The sequence below is a fragment of the Cotesia glomerata genome, linkage group LG2 (genome assembly GCF_020080835.1).
Source record: "Cotesia glomerata isolate CgM1 linkage group LG2, MPM_Cglom_v2.3, whole genome shotgun sequence".
Taxonomy (NCBI): domain Eukaryota; kingdom Metazoa; phylum Arthropoda; class Insecta; order Hymenoptera; family Braconidae; genus Cotesia; species Cotesia glomerata.
The window spans coordinates 10,492,672-10,520,396 of NC_058159.1; the positions used below are offsets into that span (position 1 = coordinate 10,492,672).

Genomic DNA, 27,725 nt, shown 5'->3' on the forward strand with positions numbered 1-27,725 from the left:
TGCGCGAACATTCAAGTTCTACACTTTGGACACTGTTGTATCCGTAAGCTACCACGACTTGTGATAATCTCACTCAAAGTTGAACTATATTAGTGATTTTAATTTTGTTTGTATACCAGTTTAAATATTTCGTGAACAAAGTGAATAGTTATTACCCGAAATTTAGCAACCAAGTTAATACTTAAAATCAGCATCGTTTGAAAGAGGTATTTAGTAATAATTTATAATTATTCCGTTTATAAATGAATCTTTTTATTTGATTCTATAATGTGCAGTTAAGTTTATAATTAATGCCGCGTAACGTAAGATTTATTTCTGTGCTGTTAGTCCTTAATTTCCACGTTGTAGCTTAACGCTCGGATGAACAACGACTGGGAAAGAGGGGACAGAAGGTGATAAAAAAAGACTCTTTCAAAACTAGATTGCGACAAAATAAATTGATAGCCGATTCACGCGGCTCCGAATAAACTGGTCCCGCGGGAGTCGAGGGTTCTTGCTCTACTCTTACATACTTGTGTGCAGGTCGTTTCATGTGGGGACACTCGCCCTGTCGACGTTGATTCAAGGGGTGCCCAAGTTGTTTTTTTATTTATACACCATAAACTATACCCATTCTGAACAGAATTAGCCCTCGAAAAAAATAAATAATTGTGCTATTTATTACATTCGTAATTGATGGTCTTAATTATACTTTTAGATTTTACACTGGGAATATCATTTTTATTAATCAAAAACACAACAATTACTCTTACCTTTTGATTTGCTAAAAAAAGAAACTTCTATAAACTTTAGGTTAATATAATCAGTTCAATTTTTAAAAAATTAAATTTTCATTGAATTTTTCTTCTTTTCACCATTTGACTAGTTCTGATTTTTTTCAAAAAAATTTTTTTTTCTTACAGGAATATATATATAATTTTTAATTTCTTCTCAATTACATGATCGGTTTATTGCTAAATATAATTGTTATCAGATCTGAAAAAAGTACAATATGATGTCGTAGGAATCATAAAAATCGTTTGATTTGATAGAACCCCCCCCCCCCTCCGTCAACAAAATACTTTGAAGAATAATCATTTTTTATATTAAATTCTATTTAAATAGAAATTGAAAAATTCTGGAATAAATTAAATTTTACATTTAATTGTGAAACTAATTCAACTGTAGACACTTTTTAAAATTTAACAATTTGTGCTTTATCATCGTTATTTTACTGATCATTAAATATTATAGTTTTTAATCAATCTTGAATTGTATTTCACATCTTTCTTCTTAAACATGAAAAATTGAAATTTCTAAAGTATAGAGAACATGAATGTGGCTCAAAATGACAATAGACTCTAAAAATTAATGACATCAAATTTCACATAAATTAAATTAAATTGTAAATAACCCTCTGCTTAAATTATCTTTAAGTGCTTCGATTCTCTTAACTTCACGCTGCATTAACAGCAACAAAATTAATTTATAACTCGAGACAAAGTCTTTTACTATCTTTCCTTGGTTCAAATAAATTTTACTTGATTCAAGAATTTTTCCGCTTGATTCAAATGATCAAGCTCTTCAGAATTTTTTCCGAGTCATTTTAATAACTTGTTTGTCATTTAACAACAAATTTCAAAAAGGGGAAGAAAAAAGGATGAAAGAATAGGTAGGACCACTCAGTAGGAATTTTTCATTAACTGAAAAAATAATTCGGACTACCCAAATGTTTTCTCTTTAATTCAAGTTTGTTTTTTATCGCAGTGAAAAAATTGAAAAAATTTTTGCATTTAAGAAGTCATTTTCTTGAGTACAATGTAAGTCTATGTACGTTTCATGTGTATGTTTTATTGCTCATAAACTTTATGGTTATATAAACCTATTCAGTTGGATAGATGTTGAGAAATCTTAATAAAAAAACTTTCGAAAAAATTATTTTTTGAAACAACTTTTAAACTATTGTACTGATCAATTCTGAAATCTATTAAACTCTTCATCTTGAAAAATTAAGTTGAATGCTTGAAAATAATGGAAAGTTCTACGAAAACCTGCAAGATCAGTGGTTTTTAAAATATTTTTTATTAAAGCATTAAATCATTACATCTAAATTTTACATTTTTAGTATTAAAAATAAAAAAAAATCTGGATGGTGGTTAACCCTGCAGGCCATCCCTGTAACTTCCCGCTAAGTTGAGTTGTTCTAAGCTAAAGGCATTTAAAAATATTACAGTGTTGATTTTAAAGTTTTTTGAGATTTTTGATCTCTAGAGTTCAAAAATCTAAAAAAAATTTTTAAATTATTGGTAAAAGCATCACTTCAATTTTTGAAAAGCTATAGCTTTGTTAATATAATTACAGAACTTTTTATCAACAATAAAACGTTATTGATTTGCTATTGCCAATCATAGTTCCGATACATATCCATGTCCCATTAAGATTTCAACAAATTCTTTACACGTTAGATTATATATACAATCTAATTATACATTGGAGAACATACATTCACTTGCATGTATGTCTCCCGACGCGCTATCTTCATTAGACTAATTATCATTCAGCCGCAGTCGGTAGTAACCACAACTGGGGCTTGAAACTATATTTAGAAGGGCGTTAGCGTAAATTCGTTGATTAAATCAGGGACTCAGTCATACGAGGGAGCACATAAAGTAACATGATTGTTTAGGGTGGTTTAAAATTTAATTTGAAACATCATCGACATAATTATCGACCCTTTATGACTTTCTTTCTTCCTCAAAAACACTTGCTTGGGGACTCACCGAAAGTTAAATAATAATAGAGATGACTTTATGTTTTTACCTTTACAATAACAAACTAGTTTTTTTTTTTAATCAATCACTGGGCCAGTAACGCAATTACAAAATTTGATCAATCAACTTTTTTCTGTATACATTTTTAATAAACATACAATCAACATAAATTCAGGTTAACTTTTTGATAAAAAAGAGTTCAAATTTCGAATTTTTTACTGAAACACGAGATAATAAAATAGGCTGAGGCAATTCGCCTTGTTGTTACGCGCGCAACTGACAGTTGTAAAATTCTATACCACACTATACCATACAGATTGGATCAAAATTGAAGTAATATAGTGTAGTATAGAATTTCATACACAAGTTGCGCACGCAACAACGAGGCAAATAGCTCAGCAAATGAAGTAATATAATGTTTAAATAACATATAAATTTATATACATAATAAATTAAGTTCATTTCAAAACCACAATCTTAAGCGAACACGTTTATTGTGAAAAGTTTGAGTACTTTGAATTCGATTACCTTGAATCAAGCAAAAAAGTTCTTGAATCAAGAATTTTTTATTAATTTAAGCAAATTTCGCTAGATTCAAAAAAATTTCTATTTTATTTTAGGCAAAGAAATGCTTTAATAGAATTGTTTTGTTTCAAGACTTGTCCACTGCATTTTGGGACCAAGACAATTCATCCCGATGACAATTTATTCTCTGATATTAGATCCCCACCAATACAACCACAGGAGAACTAATCATCACGACAATTACTCCGATTAACATGATTTCATATATCTAATAGGGTGTGCCAAAATGTAACTTCCGTGGAGAACCTTTTAAAATTGGAATTTTGAGTTCCGCTTTTAACAGGGGCTGCGTTTGGGCATTTCCTGAGATATTTTGGTGTGAGACGATGTATTTGATTTTCATAGAATTTTTTAACAGGAGATTTAATTGGGTACTTCCGGCCAAATTTTGAATTTTCACCGGAAATGCCCAAACTAAACAAATATGTCGGTGGAGCGCTTATCGAAAAAAGCCGATCTACGCCGTAGGGAGTCGAACAGCTCGATTTTTAACAACCTCTAATACTCTGCCATGAAAAAAAATCTCATGTCCTCCAAAAATCATTTTTTTTCGTTATTTCTAAACAAATTTAATACTTTTTTATTGCATAAATTTTAAGAATATAAAATTATAGGAAGATAAAAAATTTTCAAGTGGCCTTTCCATTTGAATTTAAATAAATAATTGAGATTGAAACTGAGCATGAATAAAAATCTCATAGCGCGGGTACTGAAGAGTTAACAGGAAAATAACTTTTATCATTACATTCAAACGTGCAATCATTTTTTTTGTTTGATTAGACATATCGTGCTCACTTTGCTCGCCCTCATTCATTCAAAATTTTTATTATTTAAAAATAATGATAACAATGATAGTTAAAAATATGGGAAGTTTATCAATAATAATTGCATACTTCGAACTATGATGTTTGTTGAATCCTTGAAACATAGGTTTCACTTTAATTATTTGATTTTAGTTTTTAATTTTTTCCTTTCTCAAATGCTTTGTTGTTAAGAAAATAAAACAAGAACGGAAAATAAATAGTAACAAAAAGAATTGTTGTGGAGATGAATTGTCTTGGTCCCAAAACGTGCCACACCGTTTAATCGGCCATTTGGTTGATTTGTTTAACAGGCGAGACCATCTTTTTCTCGCTTTGCTCTCACGGAGTTCAACGGAACTATCTCTGTCGCACTCCCAACAGCAGAGCAATTGCAGTTTCGATTGGTTTCACGAAACGAATGAAATTTTTGAAAAAAACGCTTTGTGGTGAAATAGTTTATTAAATTATCTATTATCTCTAAAAACGTTTTTTCAAAATTTACATTCGTTTCGCTAAGCTGATTGAAACTGCAATCACTGGTCTCGGCTGTTAAGAGTTACAAAAGATTCAAATACATAAACTTACACATATGGAGATCTTTTTCGAAATGGTCACAATGATCTAATGGAACTTCAAAATGTGAACATCTGATGAAAATAAATAATTTAAAAATATTATAACAAAAAAAAATATTAAAAAAGTAAAAGTTAATTTGAATTATAATAATAATTTTAAGATATTAAATAACATTTATTTATAAATGGTGTAATGTAATCTTGAATTTGATAAATAATTCAAACAAAAAAAATTAGAAAAACGGTAGACCCTGAAGGCCATCCCTGCAACTTCCTGCCAATTTCATACCTACACGGAAAAAAATAATCGGTAGAGGCTACCGATTGGTGATCGGTAGCAGCTACCGATTTTTTTCGGTAGCAGCTACCGATTTTTTTCGGTAGAGACTACCGATTTTTTCGGTGGGGGCTCCCGAAAAAATCGGTAGCTGCTACCAAAAAAAATCGGTAGCAGATACCGATTATTTTCGGTAGAGTCTACCGATTTTTTCGGTGCAGGCTACCGACTACCACACCGAGAGAATTTTATGTTAACGGTAACCATCCTTATTTTGTAGCTTCTACTATGCAGGATGGTTATTAATTTTTGCAAAGTTAAGATGATAAATGCAACTATCCGGTGATTGTAATTATTACAATCAGTATATCGTCCCGTTTCTGTGTAAACCTCGTATCTACAAAATCGTAATTTTCGGTAAATCGATAAAAACGTTTAGAGTTACTTAATTTTGATAAAAATTTATAACTAATTTGAAATATATACTCTTCATTTATCACCTTAAAAAAATTAAACATAATTTCTGCTATCTGCATCGATACCTTGTTATTATTGTCAATTTCTTGTAGATACGAGTTTTCTCATCAAATACCCTGGTAATTTTTTTGCAGATACGAGATTTTGAAACAAAAAAAATTTTTTTTTCCATAAGATCATTGGCGAAAAATTTTGTTATGCAAGGCTTTCAATTCATTATTATTTTATATTCATTAATTAAAACAAATTCATTTGATTTTGATTAAATATGTTATAAATTATATGATTACTATTTATAATATGATTTAATTATTTTTAACTTCCCGCTAAGAAAATCGACGATTTTCAAATATTGGGAAGTTATTGTTTTCACCCCGTTTTGCAAAAATCGAGTTTTCATCAGATCTCGACGTTTGAAGGTCACAGGAAGCTTCCCTAAATATCCCCGCTAGGTTGTCACTATGTCTGTGTGTGTGTGTGTGTGTGTGTGTGTGTGTGTGTGTGTGTGTGTGTGTGTGTGTGTGTGTGTGTGTGTGTGTGTGTGTGTGTGTGTGTGTGTGTGTGTGTGTGTGTGTGTGTGTGTGTGTGTGTGTGTGTGTGTGGATGTATGTAAACCTCTCATAATTTTTAAACAGCTTGACCTATTTCATCGCAATTGATGCCATTTGAAAGGGCTTGACTGAACTTAGATTTTGAATAAAATTTGGACCGATTCGGACCGGTAGATTTTGAGAAACATAAAAAAAACTATGAAAAAAAGTTAGGAAAACGGTTGACCCTAAAGGCCATCCCTACAACTTCCCGCTACTTTCGTAATTAAGCGCTCAAAATTGCAGTTATTACGTTTTTGAGCTCTTCGAGCTCAAAAATATAATTTTCGTGTAGTTTTGAACTCTCCGAGCTCAAAAGTCTGATAGAAGTTTAATAAAACACTATTTTTTGAATTTTCAAACCGCAATAACTTTTGAATGAATCTACCGATTTTCACGTGGTTGGTGGCATTCGACGCAGTTTTTCAAATTCTATGATAAATTTTCAAACACAAATTGATCAGACCGGAAATTTCGGTGTAATTCGAAAAAAACACTTTTTTTTTATTTCTTTCGTCAACGATAACTCACGAAGGAATCAACCGATTTGAAAAATTACAATTGAGAAAATTTTTTTTCACAGTTTTTTTAATATTTCTCAAAATCTATCAGTCCGAATCGATCCAACTTGTATTCAAAATCTAAGTTTAGTCGAACCCTTTCGAATGGCACCAACCGCGACTGAATCGGTCAAGCCGTTCAAAAGTTATGAGAGGTTTACACACACACACACACACACACACACACACACACACACACATATATATACATAGACATACAGACACCATCGCGGGAATAGTCAGGGAAGCTTCCTAGGACCTCAAAACGTTGAGATCTGATGAAAACTCGATTTTCGAAAAACGGGGTAAAAACAATAACTTCCCGATTTTTGAAAATTTTCAATTTTCTTAGCACTTAACTTTTAACTTCCCAGTAATAAAATCGAAGATTTTTAAAACTCGAGAAGTTATTGTTTTCACCCCGTTTTGCAAAAATCGAGTTTACATCAAATCTCGACGTTTGAAGGTCATAGGAAGCTTCCCTGACTACTCCCGCGAGGTTGTCACTGTGTGTGTGTGTGTGTGTGTGTGTGTGTGTGTGTGTGTGTGTGTGTGTGTGTGTGTGTGTGTGTGTGTGTGTGTGTGTGTGTGTGTGTGTGTGTGTGTGTGTGTGTGTGTGTGAAAGTATGTGAACCGCTTATAACTTTTGAACAGCTCATCCGATTTTATCGCGGTTGGTGCTATTTGAAAGGGCTTGGCCAAACTTAGATTTTGAGTATGGACCGATTCGGATCAGTAGATTTGGAGAAATCTTAAAAAAACTAAGAAAAAAAATTTTTTCAAATGAGGTTTTTTTTTTTGATAACTTTTAAACGGCTCCACCTATTGATTCCAAAAACTAATCAGCTCTAGATAATAAAAAACCACGTCGATCGCCACCAAGCTGGTCAAAATCGGTTAATTCGTTCGAGAGATACCGTGAACGAAAGAAAACCGAAAAAAGTGTTTTTTCGAAATTACTCCGAAATTTTTGGTTCGATCAATCAAAACCTGAAAATTCTTTATGAGGCTGATAAAACTGCGTCGAATACCGCCAACCGCGTGAAAATCGGTTGATCCATTCAAAAGTTATTGCGGTTTGAAAATTCCAAAAGTAGTGTTCTATGAAACTTCTATCAGACTTTTGGGCTCGAAGAGCTCAAATGCATAGAAATATTATCTCTTTGGGCTTAGCGAGCTAAAAATATCACATAAATTATATTTTGAGCTCAAAAATCTCAAAAACGTCATAAGTATAATTTCAAGTGCCCAGGTATGGAATTAGCGGGAAGTTGCTGGGATGGCCTTTAGGGTGAACCGTTTTACTAATTTTTTTAAATGTGGTTCTTTTTGAAATAACTTGTAAACAGCTCTACTGATTAATTTTAAAAACTAATCAGCTCTTATCATCAAAAAACCACGTCGATCGCTGCCAGTATGGTCAAAATCGGTTGATTCGTTTGTGAGATCGTTGACGAAAGAAAACCGAAATAAGTGTTTTTTCGGAATTACTCCGAAATTCGTAGTTCGATCAAATTAAACTTGAAGATTCTTTATGAGGCTTAAAAAATTGCGTTGAATGCCGCCAACCACGTAAAAATCGGTCCATTTATTCAAAAATTATCGCGGTTTGAAAATTTTGAAAATAGTATTGTGTCAAAGTTCTATCAGACTTTTGAGCTCGAAGAGCTAAATAATATTTGTATGGATTCATATGAATAAAAAATAAATGTCAATCAACAAAATACAGTCAACTTAAGTGTGAACATGTTTACAAACGTTCAGTAATAAGACAACAATGCCATCTTAACGTTTTCGACGATACTTACAGTAGATACGAGGTTTTTGAATTCGAACATGTAAATACGAGAAAAATCAAAAGCCTCGAAAAACAATTTTATCATCATTATGAACATTGCATGTTTGGTTTTACGTTACAAGAATGCTAAGGAGTGGTTTTCGCTAAAAATCTCAATTTCAAAAAAAAATGGAGTTACGGGTTTACACAGAAAGGGGACGATATATTAATTCCTACAATTATGATCATACGGTTTATTATCTAGATGGTTACTTTTACCATCGGAGATAGTTAAAATCATCATGATTGCAATCATATAAAAACTACACAGGAAGTATAAAAAACTAAACTTTTTCGATTTTAGAGTCAGAATATAATAACATTCTAATGTTTGACATAAGAGTGAGTATTGAAAAAAGTATATTTATATTATTAAGAGAATAAAAAAATTTTGTCTCCAGGATAGTCATATGATAAAATCGGGTTTTTTTAAGTGAAATTTAGTGTCATTGCAAAAGTCTTGACTTGAATTTGCGCCTTTTTAAGGTTTCATATCATTCTCATCAATAGTCAAGGGGAAAAATTTTTTTTTTTTTCATTTTTACTGCCGCAACGTCTGAAGATTTCATTTTTTCATAAAATAAACTATTAGACCTCATTTGGGATTAAATTTTGAACAACAAATTTTATTGGGTCATATTGCTACCATCGAAGCCTGACTTTTTATAAAGCCTTACAGTATCAATTTTCCCCAAATTTCGTGTTTTTCGTAATTTTTAGCTAAACTATCCAAGATAGAACAAAAAGTCAAAGGACAATTTTGTAGTCCATTTGACGCACTACAAAAAACATCTAGATACATTTTTTGTATCATCAATATTTTCAAAGTTACAGACCAACAAAATCCTATTTTTCTAATTTTTAGCTTTGTTCAAGTGAACCATCGAAAAAAATACAAAAAATTTGGTTTTTATTTTTTAGTACATCAAATTTGCTACAAAATTGTATAAGAAAGATTTGTTGTCTTTGCGATAGCTCAGAGTAACAAGCCTGATAAGTCATATTTTCATAATTTTTCAACTATATTTTCTAAATTATTGACGATAAATGACAAATTTCAATTAAAAATTTAAAGTATATTTAATTCTCTAAAAAGTTAGCCTAGATTAATTTTTTACATTATAACTTGCTTAATAAGTCAACAAATATTATTGTTATTTATTTCGTTTTTGGTCTATTGAGGTTATTTAACCAATCCTCAAGACAACCCTGATTAAGTAAACATTGAAAATGATTTGACACATTCCATTCCCACAAGATATATTATTAAAAAATAAGAAAATTGAATGATTAACAAGTATTTAATATTTTTTGTCATTGCGTAAAGTATAAAAATTTTTGTGTAGAATATTAACACTCTAGTGTGTAGAATTTCACATTCTCATGTGTTGATTTAACACACGAGAATGTTGAATTAACATTAGTTTGTGTAAAAACAGTCAGTAAAACAAATATTTGTGTTAAATTAGATGAAAATTTTTTTACTGTGTAAAAATCATTCACAGAATGATAAATTAAAAATTAATTGTAAAGTTATTGCTGTGAGAAGAATTCTTTAAAATGGATTATTAAAAATAAAAGCAACGAGTAACCATTCGATTTTACCTGCTTCATCAACTTCATTAGTATTTACATTTGTCCCAGCACTTTCCATCGAAATAAAATTTGAATTGTCTTCCACACAAAAGGTCGATGTACTTTGTACATCTTCAATATTGGCTGAAATCTTTATCAACTGACTACGTCTGCAAATTTCCCGACTAGCAATCAAAACTTTCCTTTGTGGTGAGCTTAATGTTGTCAAAACATTCTGCGGTGCAATATCGAACAGTTTGTCGAGAGAATTGATAAAAGTTTTTTCGGCCAATTGTTGTACGGGAGATTTTTTGCGAGCTTTATGTACTTGAATTTTTTGCCAGTTTTTATGTAATTTTTCAATGTTTCCAATTGAACGATGTGAATTGTTTCCTGGTAATGTGAACTTATTCCACACTTTGATAATCTCACACAGAACAAATCTAGCACTTTCGCGAATGAATAGTTTATCTGTTCAATGTTTATAGAAAAATAAACATAAAACATCACGATTCGTGGGTAATTTCAAATCACTTAAAGTTTTTGACTCGAACCCAACCAAGTTAATGTAATTTTTACTTGTTTCACAAGACATTGTTCATCAATAAACTGGTATAGTTGATGATACAATAATGATTCATTAAAAAACCAACCTCAATTAAGGACCAATTATAATGAAAGACAATAGAGTCATCTAATTACCGATTTCAAGCGGATAATTGATCAATTACGCAAAAAGTCAATAAATACTCAGAGGGCGTTAGTTGAGAATTCTGTAGAAAATTTGAATTTGACTTTAAACCTCAGCCAGTAATGATAACTCTTTTTAACAGAAAGTGAAAAGTTCCATACAAAAGTTAATATTAATATGAACACGTAAATATGGAATATAAAAAATTTTTTTATAATTTAATATGTCGTAAAGATTAGTAAAAATGTAATAAGTTTTACAATGTAAAATTGTGAAAGGTTAGATATGGAAGGTTTTATCCTGGATTACTATGTGACTAAAGTAATTTGATGAACAATTATGTTTTTTTGCAGCAATGGTAATAAATAAATAAATAGATACGAAAAAAAAATAATAACTTAAAAAACAATAGAAACGCACAATAAAAATAAAAATACTATCATGAAAATGTTGAGGTATTTAAAAAAAAACATTATTTTTCGGTAATACTCTCTTATGCGAAAAAAGAAATAAAAAGCATCAGAAAGGATTAGATTTTTTATTATATTAAATACTTGTTAATCATTCAATTTTCTTATTTTTAATAATATATCTTGTGGGAGTGGAATGTGTCAAATCATTTTAAATATGTTTACTTAATCAGGGTTGTCTTGAGGATTGGTTAAATAACCTCAATGGACCAAAAACGAAATAAATAACAATAATATTTGTTGACTTATTAAGCAAGTTATAATGTAAAAATTAATCTAGGCTAACTTTTTAGAGAATTAAATATACTTTAAATTTTTAATTGAAATTTGTCATTTATCGTCAATAATTTAGAAAATATAGTTGAAAAATTATGAAAATATGACTTATCAGGCTTGTTAAAAATTACGAAAAACACGAAAATTGATACTGTAAAGCTTTATAAAAGTCAGGCTTCGATGGTAGCAATAGGACCCAATGAAATTTGTTGTACAAAATTTAATCCCAAATGAGGTCTAATAGTTTATTTTATGAAAAAATGAAATCTTCAGACGTTGCGGCAGTAAAAATGAAAAAAAAAATTTTTTCCCGTTTTATTTAAATGGGAAAAACTTCAGAATCGATGGAGGACCTCTTAAAATTGAAATTAAGAACTCTCCTTTATACAGGCCTTTTGTTTCGACATCTTCTACGATATTTTGAGCGGAAAGTGAAAAAAAAAAATATCCGATTTTTTTGGCACACCCTAATATGTATATATCAAAAATGCATGTGGGTAATCAAATGAAAGCTCTTGATGAGTGTGAGATCAGGATGAGCTTACATCTTTAAAAATATCAATAATTAAGAAATGACCTTGTATCTTGTAAACTATTGACATTTTTAAAGATATAAATTCACCCAGACATTACACTCATCGAGATCTTTCATTGGAGTACCCACATCAACTTTTCATATATTTTATATTTATATATATATATATATATATATATATATATATATATATATATATATATATATATATATATATATATATATATGTATATTCACATACAAAATAATTTAAAAAATAATTTTTTAGGACTTGGATGATATTTCTCGGTTAGTTTCTAAACAGAATCTATACCGATTTTTTCGATTGCAGCTACCAAAAAGTATTTAATTTAATAAAAATTTATAATAAAAAAATACCTAATAAATACTCCTCATTTTTAATATTTTGTATTTAAGTAAGTGTTATTCGTATCTCAAATGAAGTTCATTTTTTTTATTCATTAAGAAGTGAGAATTTAACTTCTCGTTAAGAAGATAAGAAATTTTCAAAAATTGGTAATCGGGAGCCTCTACCGAAAAAAAATCGGTATCTGCTACCGATTTTTTTCGGTAGCAGCTACCGATTATTTTTTTCCGTGTAGGTGCTTAAAATTGGACTAATGATGTTTTTGAGCTCTTCGAGCTCAAAAATAAAAATTATGTGTAATTTTGAGCTCTCCAAGCTCAAAGCGATAGCTTTTCTACGCTTTTAAGCTCTTCGAGCTCAAAAGTCTGATAGAAGTTTCATAAAACAATATTTTTTGAATTTTCAAACCGCAATTACTTTTGAATGAATCAACCGATTTTCACGCGGTTGGCAGCATTTGACGCAGTTTTTTCAGCCTCATCAAGGATCTTCAAGTTTGAATTGATAAAACAAGAAAATTTGGAGTAATTCCGAAAACACACTTTTTTGAGTTTTCTTTCGTTCACGATATCTCTTGAACGAATTGACCGATTTTGACCGGCTTGACGGCAATGGACGTATTTTTCTATGTTAATTGCTAATTAGTTTTTGAAATTGACCGGTAAAGCCGTTTAAAGGTTATTCCAAAAAATATCGGAGTTATGTTAAGAAAACATTCCCAAATATTTCATCGAGGATATCTCTCGAACCAATCAACTGATATTCACATTCTTGGCGGCGATCGACGCAGTTTTTTAAGCTCTAAAAATTATTCTATTTCATCAAAAACGATCCAAAAAGAAATTTCGAAGTTATGTGAAAAAAACACTTTTTTGGGTTTTCTTTCGTTCACGATATCTCTCGAACGAATCAACCGATTTTGACCGGATTAGCGGCGATCGACGTGGTTTTTCAAGCTTAAGGGCGGATTAGTTTTTAAAGTTGATCGTTAAAGCCATTTAAAAGTTATTCCAAAAAAACCATTTTTCAAAAAAAATTTTTTCTTAGTTTTTTTGAGATTTTTAAAAATTTCTTAAAATCTATCGGTTCGAATCAGTTTAAATTCACAGGAAATCTAAGTTTGAGGGAACTCTTTAGGGAACACACACACACACACACACACATAGTGACAACATCGCAGGGGTAGTCAGAGAGGCTTCTTATGACCTTCAAACGTCGAGATCTGATGAAAACTCGATTTTTGCAAAACGGGGTGAAAACAATAACTTCCCGATTTTTAAAAATTTTCAATTTTTTTAGCGGGAAGTTAAAAATAAGAAATAAAAACCATTTTGAAAGTACTAATTACAATTATTGTGGAAAAAACTACAAGTTTCGCGGATGTTGAAAATTTTTCATAGAAAAAAGAAAGTGTATTTACGTACAAATAAATAGAAACTAACATACAGAACAGATAAAGTTAAAATTGAAGGTAGAAAATTTTTAAAAGTGGTTTTAAAGGTATAAATAGGTAGCAGGAAGAATTGTGGCGCTATGATAATAGAAGTTCTGAGATTTAACAATGTTACAAAATAAACCTACACTTTTGTTTTGCACTGCTTACTCACTTTATTCATCTAACTTTCTTTCTCTGTCACTTCTATCCATGTTTTACTGTTCTCTTTCAAAACCGACATCTGTCTCACTCTTTGTACCCTCGAGTTATCTCTCATTCTCCCATCTGACACAAGACTCCGACTTCGCAGATTGAATCGCAAAATAGCCGAGAGATGGGGAACAATGCACTTGACGTTATGTTTGCATTTAAATAATCTGCAAATACATTTTATCTCCCGTTTTGTGTATCTATATATGAATATAATCTACAATATGTTAAGGCTTCATATTTTTCGTTTTACATCTCTGATTCATATTACTCAGTAATTCAAATTTCATAATGATGTACTACAATTATACTTTATTCAACTTATTTATTAACTATCCTGTGTCAATTATTTTACTAAAAGTGTAATTAGTACTTACAATGTAAATGAAAAGTCTTATTTTATGTGATTATACTTTTGCTGAAGTAATAGCAGTTGAAAATTAATCAGACATACTTACTCTCAAAAAAAGATGTGACTATGTATATATATTAGACTGCGTCAGAATAAAAAAACTTTTTTTTTTTTTGAGTAAATTCTTTGTTAGGCCAAAAAAAACCTCCTCAAAGATGAGCTTGATATCTTGAAAATTGAGCTGGCGCATGGGGGGGGGGGTCGCTTTCCCATTTAAAATACATTGAAAAAAAACTTTTTTCTGTATTTTCATTGTAAATCGTCAAAAAAATGTTTTTTTTTTAATTTTGCTTTTTGTTATCTTGTAGGAAATTAAATTCTCTACAAAAAAGGTTTCTTTCATTTTTTCGCTAAAATGCATAAAAAAAGTTACAGGGCTTTACAAAACGAAAATTATAAAAAGTCAAAAATAACTTATTTTTTTGTTTTTCGAAAACAAATTACTTTATTTCGTAAAATTCTTTACTTAATTTATCTATATTCAGTCTGTCAATTATATCTAATTTTGATCTATGTATAGAAGAAAAAAAAATATATTTATTTATATTATATTTTTATATTATATATGGGACATTCCATGCCAAATCGACCACTTTTGAACCCGACCCTTTTTGATTCTTCTGAAATTTTGGTATCTTTCTCTATTCTATTGAAAACAATAGAATTTTTTATTGTTTATAGAATTTTTAGATACGAAAATAATAAAGTACGAAAAAATAATTCAATGTTTCTTTTAATTTTTTATCTAACTTTATTGGAAATTAATCAAATGTTATCGATGATTGTCACTTTTAATTTTTGTTTTTATTTTTAAAGTTTTCAAAATCTGCTAAAAATATACTGAAGTTTTTTATAAAAAAAAAAAAAATCGAAAATCAAAAATGTCAATCATACCGAAATTTTCGTTTATTTCCAAAATTAAAAAAAAAAACGCTGAATATGAATGCGAATTATTATTATTATTTTTTTTTTCTAAAAAGTACATTTAAGGAGGTATGGGAGTTAAGTCGAAATAATGAGATCAATTTAAAATTTTTAGGATCGATAGAAATATATTTAATACGTGTTGTGTTAAAATTTCAGAGAGCCATGGTTCATAGTTTAGTTAGAAAACAAGATTTAAAACAAGTCATTTAACATTGTAATGACATACCAAATCTCACAACTACTCTTGTTTTAATAAATTTCACGATGAAAAAATAATGAGAAAGCTTCGACAAACTCATTGTAAGAAAAAAAAAATTTTTCAAAAATTATTGAAAAAATAAAATTAAGTTGAGGGTACTTAGTTATAAAAATAATTGAGTTTGAAAAATCTAAATTTTAAAAAAATCGTCAGCCATAGAAAATGTAGGTTATGTTGACGGCAACGCCGTACATGGTGGGTCGCGCGGGAAATTTAAAGCTTCAATGAAATAGGTTAAAAGAAATATCAAATAGGTTAAGAAAAGTATTATAAAATTGTTATTATTTATTATAAAACATAACATAATTAAATAATCAATATTTTAATGCTTTAATATTTTAATATTTTTAATAGCATTACTTGTAAACATAATACACACGTACACATCACAAAAACGAATAGAGCAGTCAACGCATGCGCAACCGCGATAAAATTTATTGCGTTGCCAAACTTTTTAAAAAATATTTAAAATTAAAAAACTTATTATTTTATTCAAATTTTAAATAAATTATCAATTATTTGATAATAATATAGTTATTTAATGCATAAAAGATTATTTCGGTAAGCTAAATTTCATTAAATCACTAGTAAAAACTTGTTAAGTTTTCTGAAAGTACAGTCTCGAACAAAATTTATCCTTCTCAAGTTACGTACTATAGTATAGCTATATAATTGCATTGTGAGATGAAACTCAGTGAACGGACTGTACGTCCTATACTTCCTTAAAAACAAAAATTTCAATAAAGAAGTCATCCCAATAAGTTAATTTTCAAAAAAGTTATGGTTATTTAACAAAAAAAAGCTGTCTTTTTTAAATAACTCGTAACTTTTTTTTGGCTGGGTAAAAAAATTTTAAAAAATTTTGAAAATTGTTTTCAACAGGGTAGAGAAAGATACCAAAATTTCAGAAAAATCGAAAAGGGTCAGGTTCAAAAGTGGTCGATTTGGCATGGAATGTCCTATATATAATATAAATAGATATAATTTTTAACTTTCCGCTAAGAAAATCGAAGATTTTCAAATATCGGGAAGTTACTGTTATCACCCCGTTTTGCAAAAATCGAGTTTTCATCAGATCTCGACGTTTGAAGGTCACAGGAAGCTTCCCTAAATATCCCCGCTAGGTTGTCACTATGTCTGTGTGTGTGTGTGTGTGTGTGTGTGTGTGTGTGTGTGTGTGTGTGTGTGTGTGTGTGTGTGTGTGTGTGTGTGTGTGTGTGTGTGTGTGTGTGTGTGTGTGTGTGTGTGTGTGTGTGTGTGTGTGTGTGCGTGTGTGTGTGAAAGTATGTGATCCGCTTATAACTTTTGAACGGCTTGACCGATTTCATCGGGGTTGGTGCCATTCGAAAGGGCTTAACCAAACTTAGATTTTGAGAACTATTTGGACCGATTCAGATCAATAGATTTTGAGAAATCTTCGAAAAACTGAAAAAAAACAATTTTTTCAAATGTGGTTTTTTTGGAATAACTTTTAAACGGCTTGATGGTTCAACTCCAAAAACTACTCAGCTCTTAACCTTAAAAAACCACGTCGATCGCCACTAGTCCGGTCAAAATCGGTTGATTCGTTCGAGAGATATCGTGAACGAAAGAAAACCGAAATAAGTGTTTTTTTGGAATAACTCCGAAATTCCTAGCGCGATCAATTTAAACTTTAAGATTCTTTGTGAGGCTTGAAAAACTGCGTCGAATTCTGCCAACCGCGTGAAAATCGGTTTATTCATTCAAAAGTTATTGCGGTTTAAAAATTAAAAAAATAGTGTCTTATCAAATCTCTATCAGACTTTTCAGCTCGAAGAGCTCAAAAGCATAGGAAAGCAATCTCTTTGAGCTCGGAGAGCTCAAAATGACTCATAAATTGTATTTTTGAGCTTGAAGAGCTCAAAAACGTCATTGGTGCAATTTCAAGCACTAAAGTATGGAATTAGCAGGAAGTTGCAGGGATGGCCTTCAGGGTCAACCGTTTTCCTAATTTTTTTTTCTATATATAGATCCAATTTAGATATGATTGACCGGCTGAGTATAGATAAATTAAGTAAAGAATTTTACGAAATAAAATAATTTGTTGTCTAAAACAAAAAAAAAAGTTATTTTTGATTTTTTATAATTTTCGTTTTTTAAAGCCCTGTAACTTTTTTCCTATGCATTTTAGCGAAAAAATGGAAGAGACCTTTTTTGTAGAGAATTTAATTTCCTACACGATAACGAAAAAATTTTTTGACGATTTACAATGAAAATACAGAAAAAAGTTTTTTTTTAATGTATTTTAAATGAGAAAGGGGACCCCTCCTCCCCGCCCCCATGCGCCAGCTCAATTTTTAAGATATCAAGCTCATCTTTTAGGAGGTTTTTTTTGGTCTAACAAAAAAACTTTTTAGATGTATTGACTCAAAAAAAAAAAAAGTTTTTTTATTCTGCCGCAGTCTAATATATATATATAAATATTGATTTTCGGAAATTTAACTGAAAACACCATCACAGCCCAATTTTTTGAAATTTTCAACTTTTTGTATTTTGTGGAAATTCATTGAAAAAATTTAATTTAACTTCCCGTTTAGAAATTTTAAATTCTTATCATAGAAATCTAACTATTGCATTTGTTCTCATTACGGAACTTGTGAAAAATTTTGCGATTTTTCAACGCGGCTCATCAAACTGATTCAAATAATACATATAGTTTGGCATCCACAATCCTCATTGGACCCTTATAAAACTCAGTATAGTCATTCTATGGACGATTCTAGAGATCAACTTTAAAGATGAGCTGAATTCGTCAGTTGATTTAGAAATCACAGTAAATAAAAATTTTTAGAAAATTGCAACGTGGGTTTATCCTGAAATAGCTGGTGAATGCAACAATTTATCGAATATCTGTAAACTGTATCTGAAAACTCATGGAATAATCTTTAATTTCATGACATTTTATTCTGTTAGATTGTCCGGATTGGATTTCACGATTCTGTAAATTTTGATAATTTTGAAGAATCTACTCCCATTTCGGCTTCTAAATCGATTTTTTTAATTTTCAATTTTTATAGCTGGAAATAAAAAATCAAGCAATTAAAAATCAGTTACGCTAATAGACATATATTGATAATGCTATAATTTCTTCCGTTTTTTATTAAAATTGGCTAAAAAATAACAAAGTAAATGTACCGAAATCAGCGAACATCTGATCACTTTTTAATTTTTTCAAACGAGTTAATAATTTCTATAAAAATTGCATGATTGATTTTTTATTTAATTTCGGCGAGTAAAATTTTGATGAAGGTTTTCACGACAATAATTCATTTTTTTAAAAATCATACAAATGATTAGTTATCTTATCTGCTAATTTTAGAAAGATCAACATATTTAATTTCAATTAATTAATCGTAATAAAATTAGTAATTTTTCACTTTTCGAAAATTATCAACAAGTTTGAAAAAAAAGTCAAAATTTTTTAAAAATCCAAGCAATCTTTATAGGTTCAAACTTTAGATCAATTGTCTTAAGCATTTGTTAGTAATTCATCATCTAAGATTTGTTTTTGTAAAGCAACTTATTAATGGTAAAAACTCCGCTCTCAAATTTTTTTTTTATTAAAATCCATATTCACTACGAAATCACTCAACTGTAAAAAAAACTTCATGTTTACTTAATAAGCGGAGTTTTTTATTTTTTCACTCCAGTAATCTAAGTTGTGGAAGTGAAAATTCATTCCGAATTCGCTCCCGACTTTATGCAATGTAAGGGGTTATTTTTACATTAAGAATTAATAGTACAATATATTTTGGTTACAGTTATTATCTCAATTTCTATGACTTGAAAATAAAATTTTTAACGTTCCTTTTTTCTAATTTTGAATAGTCTTTTTTAGTTTTTTAATGATAGTGAACTTCGTTTCTCTACTTAATTTGTTTCGTAGATCAAAACCACGTGATTCGATTGTTTTCTCTGCAGTTTTTGTTCTCACTTCTTTCTTCAACTAGCGAGATTTTTTATTTCAAATATATTTTTATTTCTTAATGATTCGTTTCAAGTAGCCCGGTATCGAAATTCAGCTCTCACGACGCTTAGACTTGGAGCCCAGCGGTACCACAGAAGCGATTTCTGCTACATCGCTGGTGATGAATTCTACTTATCATCAACGAAGCAGTAATAATTCTGAGAATTACCAAAGTCATAAAAGTAATTATTTTTAATTTTAATTTAGCAAGAATGTAACAGTAGATTAAAAAAAATATATTCGAAAAGTAATTATGACAATTGCTAATCAGTATTCAGCTACGAAAAAAGAAATAAAAACAAAAAAAAATTTTCAATATTTTGTTTGGACGAGTTACTGAAAAATAATTTAAATGGATAATTAACACGGGTGTTAAAGTCAATGGCGTTTGGAATTATAGAATGACCTATCAGGGTGAATATCGTGGCACGAGAACGAAAAAGAGGAGGAGATAGGAACGTTAGTAGTCTAGTTGTTGCCGTGTTGCTGGGCCATTCTCGCTCCAGCGTTGTTTCACGGTGGATGAGAATTTAATTTGCACAAGATGATAAAGAGGCTGAGGGGTGCGTTGTGAGGGAGTAAGTGTGACAATAATAACGAGAATGAGAGCAAGAGCAAGACGGAGAGAATTGTACAGATAGTACCTTGCTTAAGTGTAGGAGGGAATGTCAAATTGAATTAACCCCCTCCGTTGAACTGGCCTCCCGGGACATTTGCCAGCATTGCGCTCGCGCTCTGAGCTTTCCTGAGTTTCTCTTGTACACCAGTATTTTCACATAACACATATTGAGGTCGCCTGTGTTAGTATACACTGCATAAATGTAGACATATATAATACAGAAGCAAAAGCGTGATATCCAGGAGTAGAATTTCTGTACGCACACAGTTGTTTGCCCTCATCAAGGCGTTTTCAATTAAAATCAACATCTGAAGAGTTTCTTATCCTTATTTTACTTATTTCCTTGTCATTCTGTAGCATCAATAAACTAAATCTTCTTTACTCGTTAAATTAAGGTGAGCCTGCTCTGTGACAATGTGCCACCTTACATTTTTAAACGAACAGTTTGGATGCAGTTTTTTAATGAGCTTTTCTTTATCATAATAATTCTATTCTTTATTCATTGCCATAAATGCGATATTTCTGAAGCTTTCTATAGAATAGAAACTATAGAATGGTAGTGTTTAACACACTACATTATATATACGACTTTATATATATACTTTATATATTATATTAAGATTTTTTGTATCAATTTTGGATGGCCGCAAGGAGTTTCGACTTCATGGCCAATTAAATAAATAAATAATAATAATAATATAGAAACTATAGTTTTTTTGAGATCATGACTGCTCGAAAATTAACCAATTAATTAATTTTTGAGAACAACATTTTTTAGAATTTTTACCCCAGACAGGTGATTACGACCGGGCCAGACTTGGCTCGAGCTTAGCGCAACGTCGTAACACTCTGGCCCTGGCTTGTAAACCAGCTTTGGCCCAGCCTTGGTAGAAGTCTAGAGTGATAACAGGGTGCCAAGCTTAGTTGCTAAGACTGGCCCAAGCTTTGAAGCCAAAGCAAGCCCAGGCTTATTCACCACTATAGAATCTACTAAAAGAATTAGATTATAATATATTTAGATTTTAATTGTTTTATGTTAAACCAAACTAGTATTAAGGGGGTATTCTGGTCTAGAAGCCTAAATTTTAGGCATTTTTCAAACTAACATAAAAAAAAAAAATGAAAAACATTTTTACCATCCGTTTTTTTATATGATGTTTATTGACATTTAAAGAATATAAAAAAAAACTTTTAAAAAAATGGGAAATTTGAAAAATTACAGACCGGTGAAGTAGGGGCTACAAAAAAAACGGTGCATCCTAGTTGACATGATTCCAGCCCTTATAGTGATCTGAAACAAAAAAATTTCAAAAATTCTCATTTAGTGAAGATGTCGCTATCGCATTGACCTTAACCAAAAAAAAAAAAAATTTCACAAAATGGCGTCGACATGAAATATCAACTTTTTTTTTTACTCCTTTTTTTTAACCTTTTCGAATTTTTTAAAAATACTTCAAATCAAAATTTTTTTTAATCCAAAGCAGACGCGATAGAGAGATATATAAAGAAGATTCCCACAAAATTTCAAAAGAATCGGTTAGGTGGAATTTAAGATATCATGTCAACCACTTCAAAAAAAGTAGTTTCGAGAAAAACACACACACACACACACACACACACACACACACACACACACACACACACATGTACATACTAGCGCTCACGACAGATGTTGTTCTGTACACACGTCTTAAATTAAAAACTTTTAAGCTTATTTGAATGAATCTTTCTTACAAACGATTTAACCATAAATGATGAACAGAAGAAAAGAAAAGAATGAAGGTTTTTCAATTACAATTACCGTTTAACAGAGTTTTTAGATTCTCATTAATCAGCATAAAGAACCTTATAGTTTCTTATTAATTCTGGATCGATAACGAAGACTGTAGTATCAGTTTTAACCATTTGAAGCGTAATTGAAAACTTTGATTCAACACTTTTTGTTTCACAATCTATTCAATACAACTTCGTCAATCAACAAATGATTAAAATCTACACTGTAAAAAAATTGAGAGTGAATTGTACTCCGCATTCACTCCCATCACTCGGAAAATATCCAAGTACGGAGTTCTTATACTATAATAAATTTTTTATGTAACTGAAACAAGTTTTATATACCAAATTATTTTTTATATACATATACTAGCCGTTGCCGCCCGCTTTGCTGGGTGAATTATAGGAGAAAATTGATTTAATTTATTATTTTCTTGTTTTATAATTGTTAAAAAAATTTTTTTACATGTATTTTTATTTCTTGTTTTTTATTTTTTATTTTAATTTTATAAAAAAAAATAAAATAAAATTAATTTAATTTAATTTATCATTATTTTTTTATTATTTCTTTTTTCTTAAATTATTTCACATTTAATTTAATTTTTATTATTTATTTTAATTTTATAAAAAATATTAATTTTAAGAACAATTATTATTTAATAATTAAAATTTAATCATTAAAATTAATGAAATATTATTCACTTAACACAATAACATATTAATGAATCAATAAACTTAATTAGAATTCTTCATAAAATAATCAATTGATGTCCATTACCATTTCAACTGTTCGCCTCTCACATGTCTCGTTTTCCGGATCAAAATATAAGTTGGTGGGATTGAAGTTATCAACATTAAAGACCCGAAATTGGAAAGGCGTGTCTTCTCTGACTTTAAAAGTGTGTCGTTTTTTTTTTTTCTAAGAATCTATCAATAATTCACATTATTATATTATTAGTTCAACGATTACAGATTTATATCTTTGTTTTTAAACTTTGAATGATATCACACAAAGAATCTTTAAAATTTCTATCAATATATATTTTTACTTTTGTTAAATGATGACTTACCGATTATTTGTTTTATTTCATGGGACCAATTATCATAACCAAACACACAGTCAGCATATAAATATAAACTTTCAACACTTTGTTCACCGGAAATAATTAACTTCTTTCTTAAACTTTCTTTAAATGACGTTAAATCAATCAAATATTACGGTTATCTAATAAAAACAAAAGAAAATCGTACTAAGGAGGTTTCAGCGAATCTAATATGAAAAATAATTTCCAACTTTGAGCTTTGAAATTAAGTATACGTATAAATTTATTAATAGGGGAGGGGGGGGCAAAATGGGGTACTTAAGAAATCGTTATGATTTTAAGGACTTAAATACGCTGACTTTTCTCATTTTCAGTCGTAATTAAAGAAGAATAATCAAGTTTCAAGTTGCCGTAGAAAAAAAATTTTTTTTTTGCGGGCAAAATGGGGTACTCCCTGAAAAACTGAAAAAAAAAATTTCTTCATCCGAAAATGAAATATCGTTAAAAAAATAACATTTTCTTATCGATAAGTCTACGAAAGAACCCAAAGAGAGGAACAAATCACCTAAAAAAAAGACATTGTTAGCTGAAGCAATATACTCCTAACAGGAATTGAGGTAGTAAAAAAAATTTTAAAACTTTGTAATAATTTTTGACGGGTTTCGCTTGAGTAAAAATGATATTAAGATAAAAAAAAGAGTTCTTTCGAGAAAATTCTAGTTTTTGGAACTTCCGGTGAAAAAATTTTTAGACTCATAGTTCTCACGCAATTCAAAATAATAGCCTGAAAAAAAAGATTCGTAATTTTTTTGCACTCTCTTTCTTGGTTTAGGGATTCAGAAAATTTTTTTCAAGTTGAATAATCTTGTAGGCCTGAAGATCTTACTTTTTAAATTAAATATCTTACAAGCACACCAAATGATTTTGAAGAAATTGGCGGCCTCTGACTCAGTTTTCTGAGCATTCATAGTTAAATTATGTCATCAAAAATAATTCGAGAATAAATTCGATGTTATTTGAAAAACATACTTTTTTAAAATAATTAATGTACGATTTCTCTTCAACACATCACCCGATTTTGATGCGGTTTGCAGCAGTCAACGTCGTTTTTTAAATTAAAGAACTGTTTAGATTTTGGAATTGATCGTTACATCTGTTTAAAAGCTGTTAAAAGAAAAAAGTTATTTTAAATTTATGAGTAAGTCTAAGTTTCGCTGAACCTTATCGAATGACGCGATTGTCATTCAAATCAGTGGAGTTGCTCAAAAGTTATGAGAGGTTTACACACACACACACACACACACACACACACACACACACACACACACACACACACACACACACACACACACCCTGATAGAAATCCTCGTAAGAATATTAAGAGCTACTTCCTAAGACCTTAAAAATGTGGAGATCAGATTAGAACTTGATTTTCGAAAACTGGCATGGAACCAATGACTTCCCGATTTTTTTTTTTTTAAATTATTTATTTGTAAAGTGAGAACTTAAAAATTTAGAAAAAAAAATCTTAGATGTGAAAAAAAATTATTACAATGCACAATGACGATAAAAATTACTGCACAGTAAAAAATTTTTCGTCAATGTGTAAAGTGTAAAAATTTTTGTGTAGCAAATGACACTAGTGTGTAGAATTTTACATTCTCATGTATTGAGTTAACATACTAGAATGTAGAATTAACATTAGTTTGTGTAAAAACAGTCAGTAACACAAATATTTGTGTTAAATTTGACGAAAATTTTTTTACTGTATGCAAAAAAAATTAGAAAAAAAAAATTTTTTCATGTTTTTTAATTAAAAAAATTTTTTTCCTCTGAAATTGTAGGAAATAACGTAAAAATATATTTTAGAAAGCTAAAAGAGCTTTTTGGAAAAAAAAATTTTTTTTACGAAATTTTGGGGGTATCCCATTTTGCCACCCCTACCCCATTTTGCCCCCCCTCCCACCTCCCCTAATTACTGTAATAATTACAGTATATATTTATTAATAAATCCGTCATTTATCTAACCCTAAAATTTTAAAAAAATTCACTGTTTAGTTACTTAGATATTAAATTTCAAAAATCATATTTTAATCATATATCAATAATAAAATGATTGAAAAAAGTTACTATTAAATTACCAGCATAAAGTATTAGTCTATACAAGCTCGTTCAATTTATTAAATTCAATAAAAGTTAAACCGTTTCAGTGACCTCAAATTAATCACTCGAGTATTTACGAGTATTAAAAAATACATTTTTTTTTATCACAGAATGGAAGGACCAACGATATTGTCGCTGACACCCCTCAACTCCCAGAAATCGTCACAATCAAGTCCCCAGCCACAACTCCATTCGAAATCGAACCAGGTAATTTGTTCGGGCTTTCTTTTTTGTGCTTTTTCTTTTCTTTTGTTATTTCCATCTTTCAGACTTTTATCGGATATGAAAATCAAGATTACTATAATTTCTCTTAGAAGTAGAAAAATGTTTGTGTTATTTTAAAAAATTTCAAAATGAATTAGAAAACCCTCTTCTCATGTAAATTTGGATGTTCTTTATGATTAATTAATCTACTATTGTTATAAACACATTCATAAATATAACCCACATTTAATGAATATAATGAACGCTAAAATAAAATTAATACTCACAAATGAATACTAATAAAGATACTGTAAATAAATGACAAGTACTTAATTTATGTAGAAAAAAAAAGGATAACTAGAACAACATGGTGCATCTATAGCTCTTAGGAGTTGCAGGTTGGCTCAGTATCTCTGTATGGAATCCATATAGTATCATTGATGATTGAAGGACAAGAACGACTTTGCCTTGCTCAAATCAGCAACACTCTTCTTAAGCAATTCAGCTACAATGAAATCCACAATAGAAGAGTTGCCTTGGGAATCACATGTGTCCAGTGCACGCCCGTACAATTGGAGATTCTTAGGAGAGCTGGTGCAATGCCTCCATCATCTAGACGTTGCGGCATGATAACGAGACGTGAAGCTGAACGACTGTGTAAATCATTTTTAAGTGATAATTCTCCACCAAGGTTAGTTTTTATTTCTATGGAAAAAATTTTACGATATCTTATATTCGTCTCGGTTATCTTTAGGTGCTTGTTAACAATTTAAAAATTTAATGCAGTGAAAGAAAGATTAGAAGATCACTTAAAAAATACTAAACTGATATCAATAAGACAGAAAATCCTTGAATTTATGACTTTACTAATTCATGATATGAAAGTAAAACCATTTTATTTTTGCATAATGTTTTCATACATATTTTTTTTTTGTGGAGGTTCTTCTTTCATATAACTTTTTTTTTTTTATAACCACGTTTGAAACCGAAAAAAAAGCATACTTCATTTTTAAATAGATGTTAACGATCAATACACTGAAAAAAATTAGGAAAACGGTTGACCTTGAAGGCCATCCCTGCAATTTCCTGCATATTCTATACCTAAACGCTTGAAATTGCACTTATGACGTTTTAGAACTCATGGAGCTCATAAATACAATTTGTGTATTATTTTGAGCTCTCCGAGCTCAAAAAATATCTTTTGTATGCTTTTGAGCTCTTCGAGCTCAAAAGTTTGGTAGAAATTTGATAAAACACTATTTTTTGAATTTTCAAATCGCAATAACTTTTGAATGAATGAACCGATTTTCACGCGGTTGATGGCATTCAACGCAGTTTTTTAAGATTCATAAAAATTATTTAAGTTTAAATTAATAGAGCGGAAAACTTCGGAGTAATTCTGAAAAAATACTTTTTTCGGTTTTCTTTCGTCAATGATATCTCACGAACGAATCAACCGATTTTGACCAGACTGGGGGCAATCGACGTGGTTTTTTGATGTTAAGAGCTGGTTAGTTTTTGAAATTAATCGGTAAAGCCGTTTAAAAGTTATTTAAAAAAAACCACTTTTGAAGAAAATTTTTTTTGTAGTTTTTTTGCTATTTCTCAAAATCTACCGGTCCGAATCGTTCTATAGTATATACAAAATCTAAGTTTGGTCAAGCCCTTTCGAATGGCACCAACCACGATCAAATCGGTTAAGCCGTTCAAAAGTTATAAGAGGTTTACATACATCCACACACACACACACACACACACACACACACACACACACACACACACACACACACACACACACACACACACACACACACACACACACACACACACACACACACACACACACACACACACACACACACACACACACACACACACACACACACACACACACACACACACACACACACACACACACACACACACACACACACACACACACACACACACACACACACACACACACACACACACACACACACACACACACACACACACACACACACACACACACACACACACACACACACACACACACACACACACACACACACACACACACACACACACACACACACACACACACACACACACACACACACACACACACACACACACACACACACACACACACACACACACACACACACACACACACACACACACACACACACACACACACACACACACACACACACATTATTACACACACACACACACACACACACACACACACACATTACACACACACACACACACACACACACACACACACACACACACACACACACACACACACACACACACACACACACACACACACA

At 30.3% G+C, this 27,725-nt stretch overlaps 1 protein-coding gene across 2 annotated transcripts in view; it reads left to right on the forward strand.

Annotated features, from left to right (window-relative positions):
* LOC123258561 (SKI family transcriptional corepressor 2) overlaps positions 1 to 27,725 on the forward strand; it is a 127,995-nt gene continuing 100,270 nt past the window's right edge. The window contains exons 1-3 of one of the 2 annotated variants that reach the window (XM_044718646.1): positions 1 to 206; positions 25,308 to 25,404; positions 25,791 to 26,092. In XM_044718646.1, the coding sequence (XP_044574581.1) occupies positions 25,309 to 25,404; positions 25,791 to 26,092 (398 nt within the window). In that variant the 5' untranslated portion in view covers positions 1 to 206; position 25,308. The remainder of the gene's footprint in view (positions 207 to 25,307; positions 25,405 to 25,790; positions 26,093 to 27,725) is intronic. The other variant, XM_044718647.1, reaches the window with a different exon arrangement.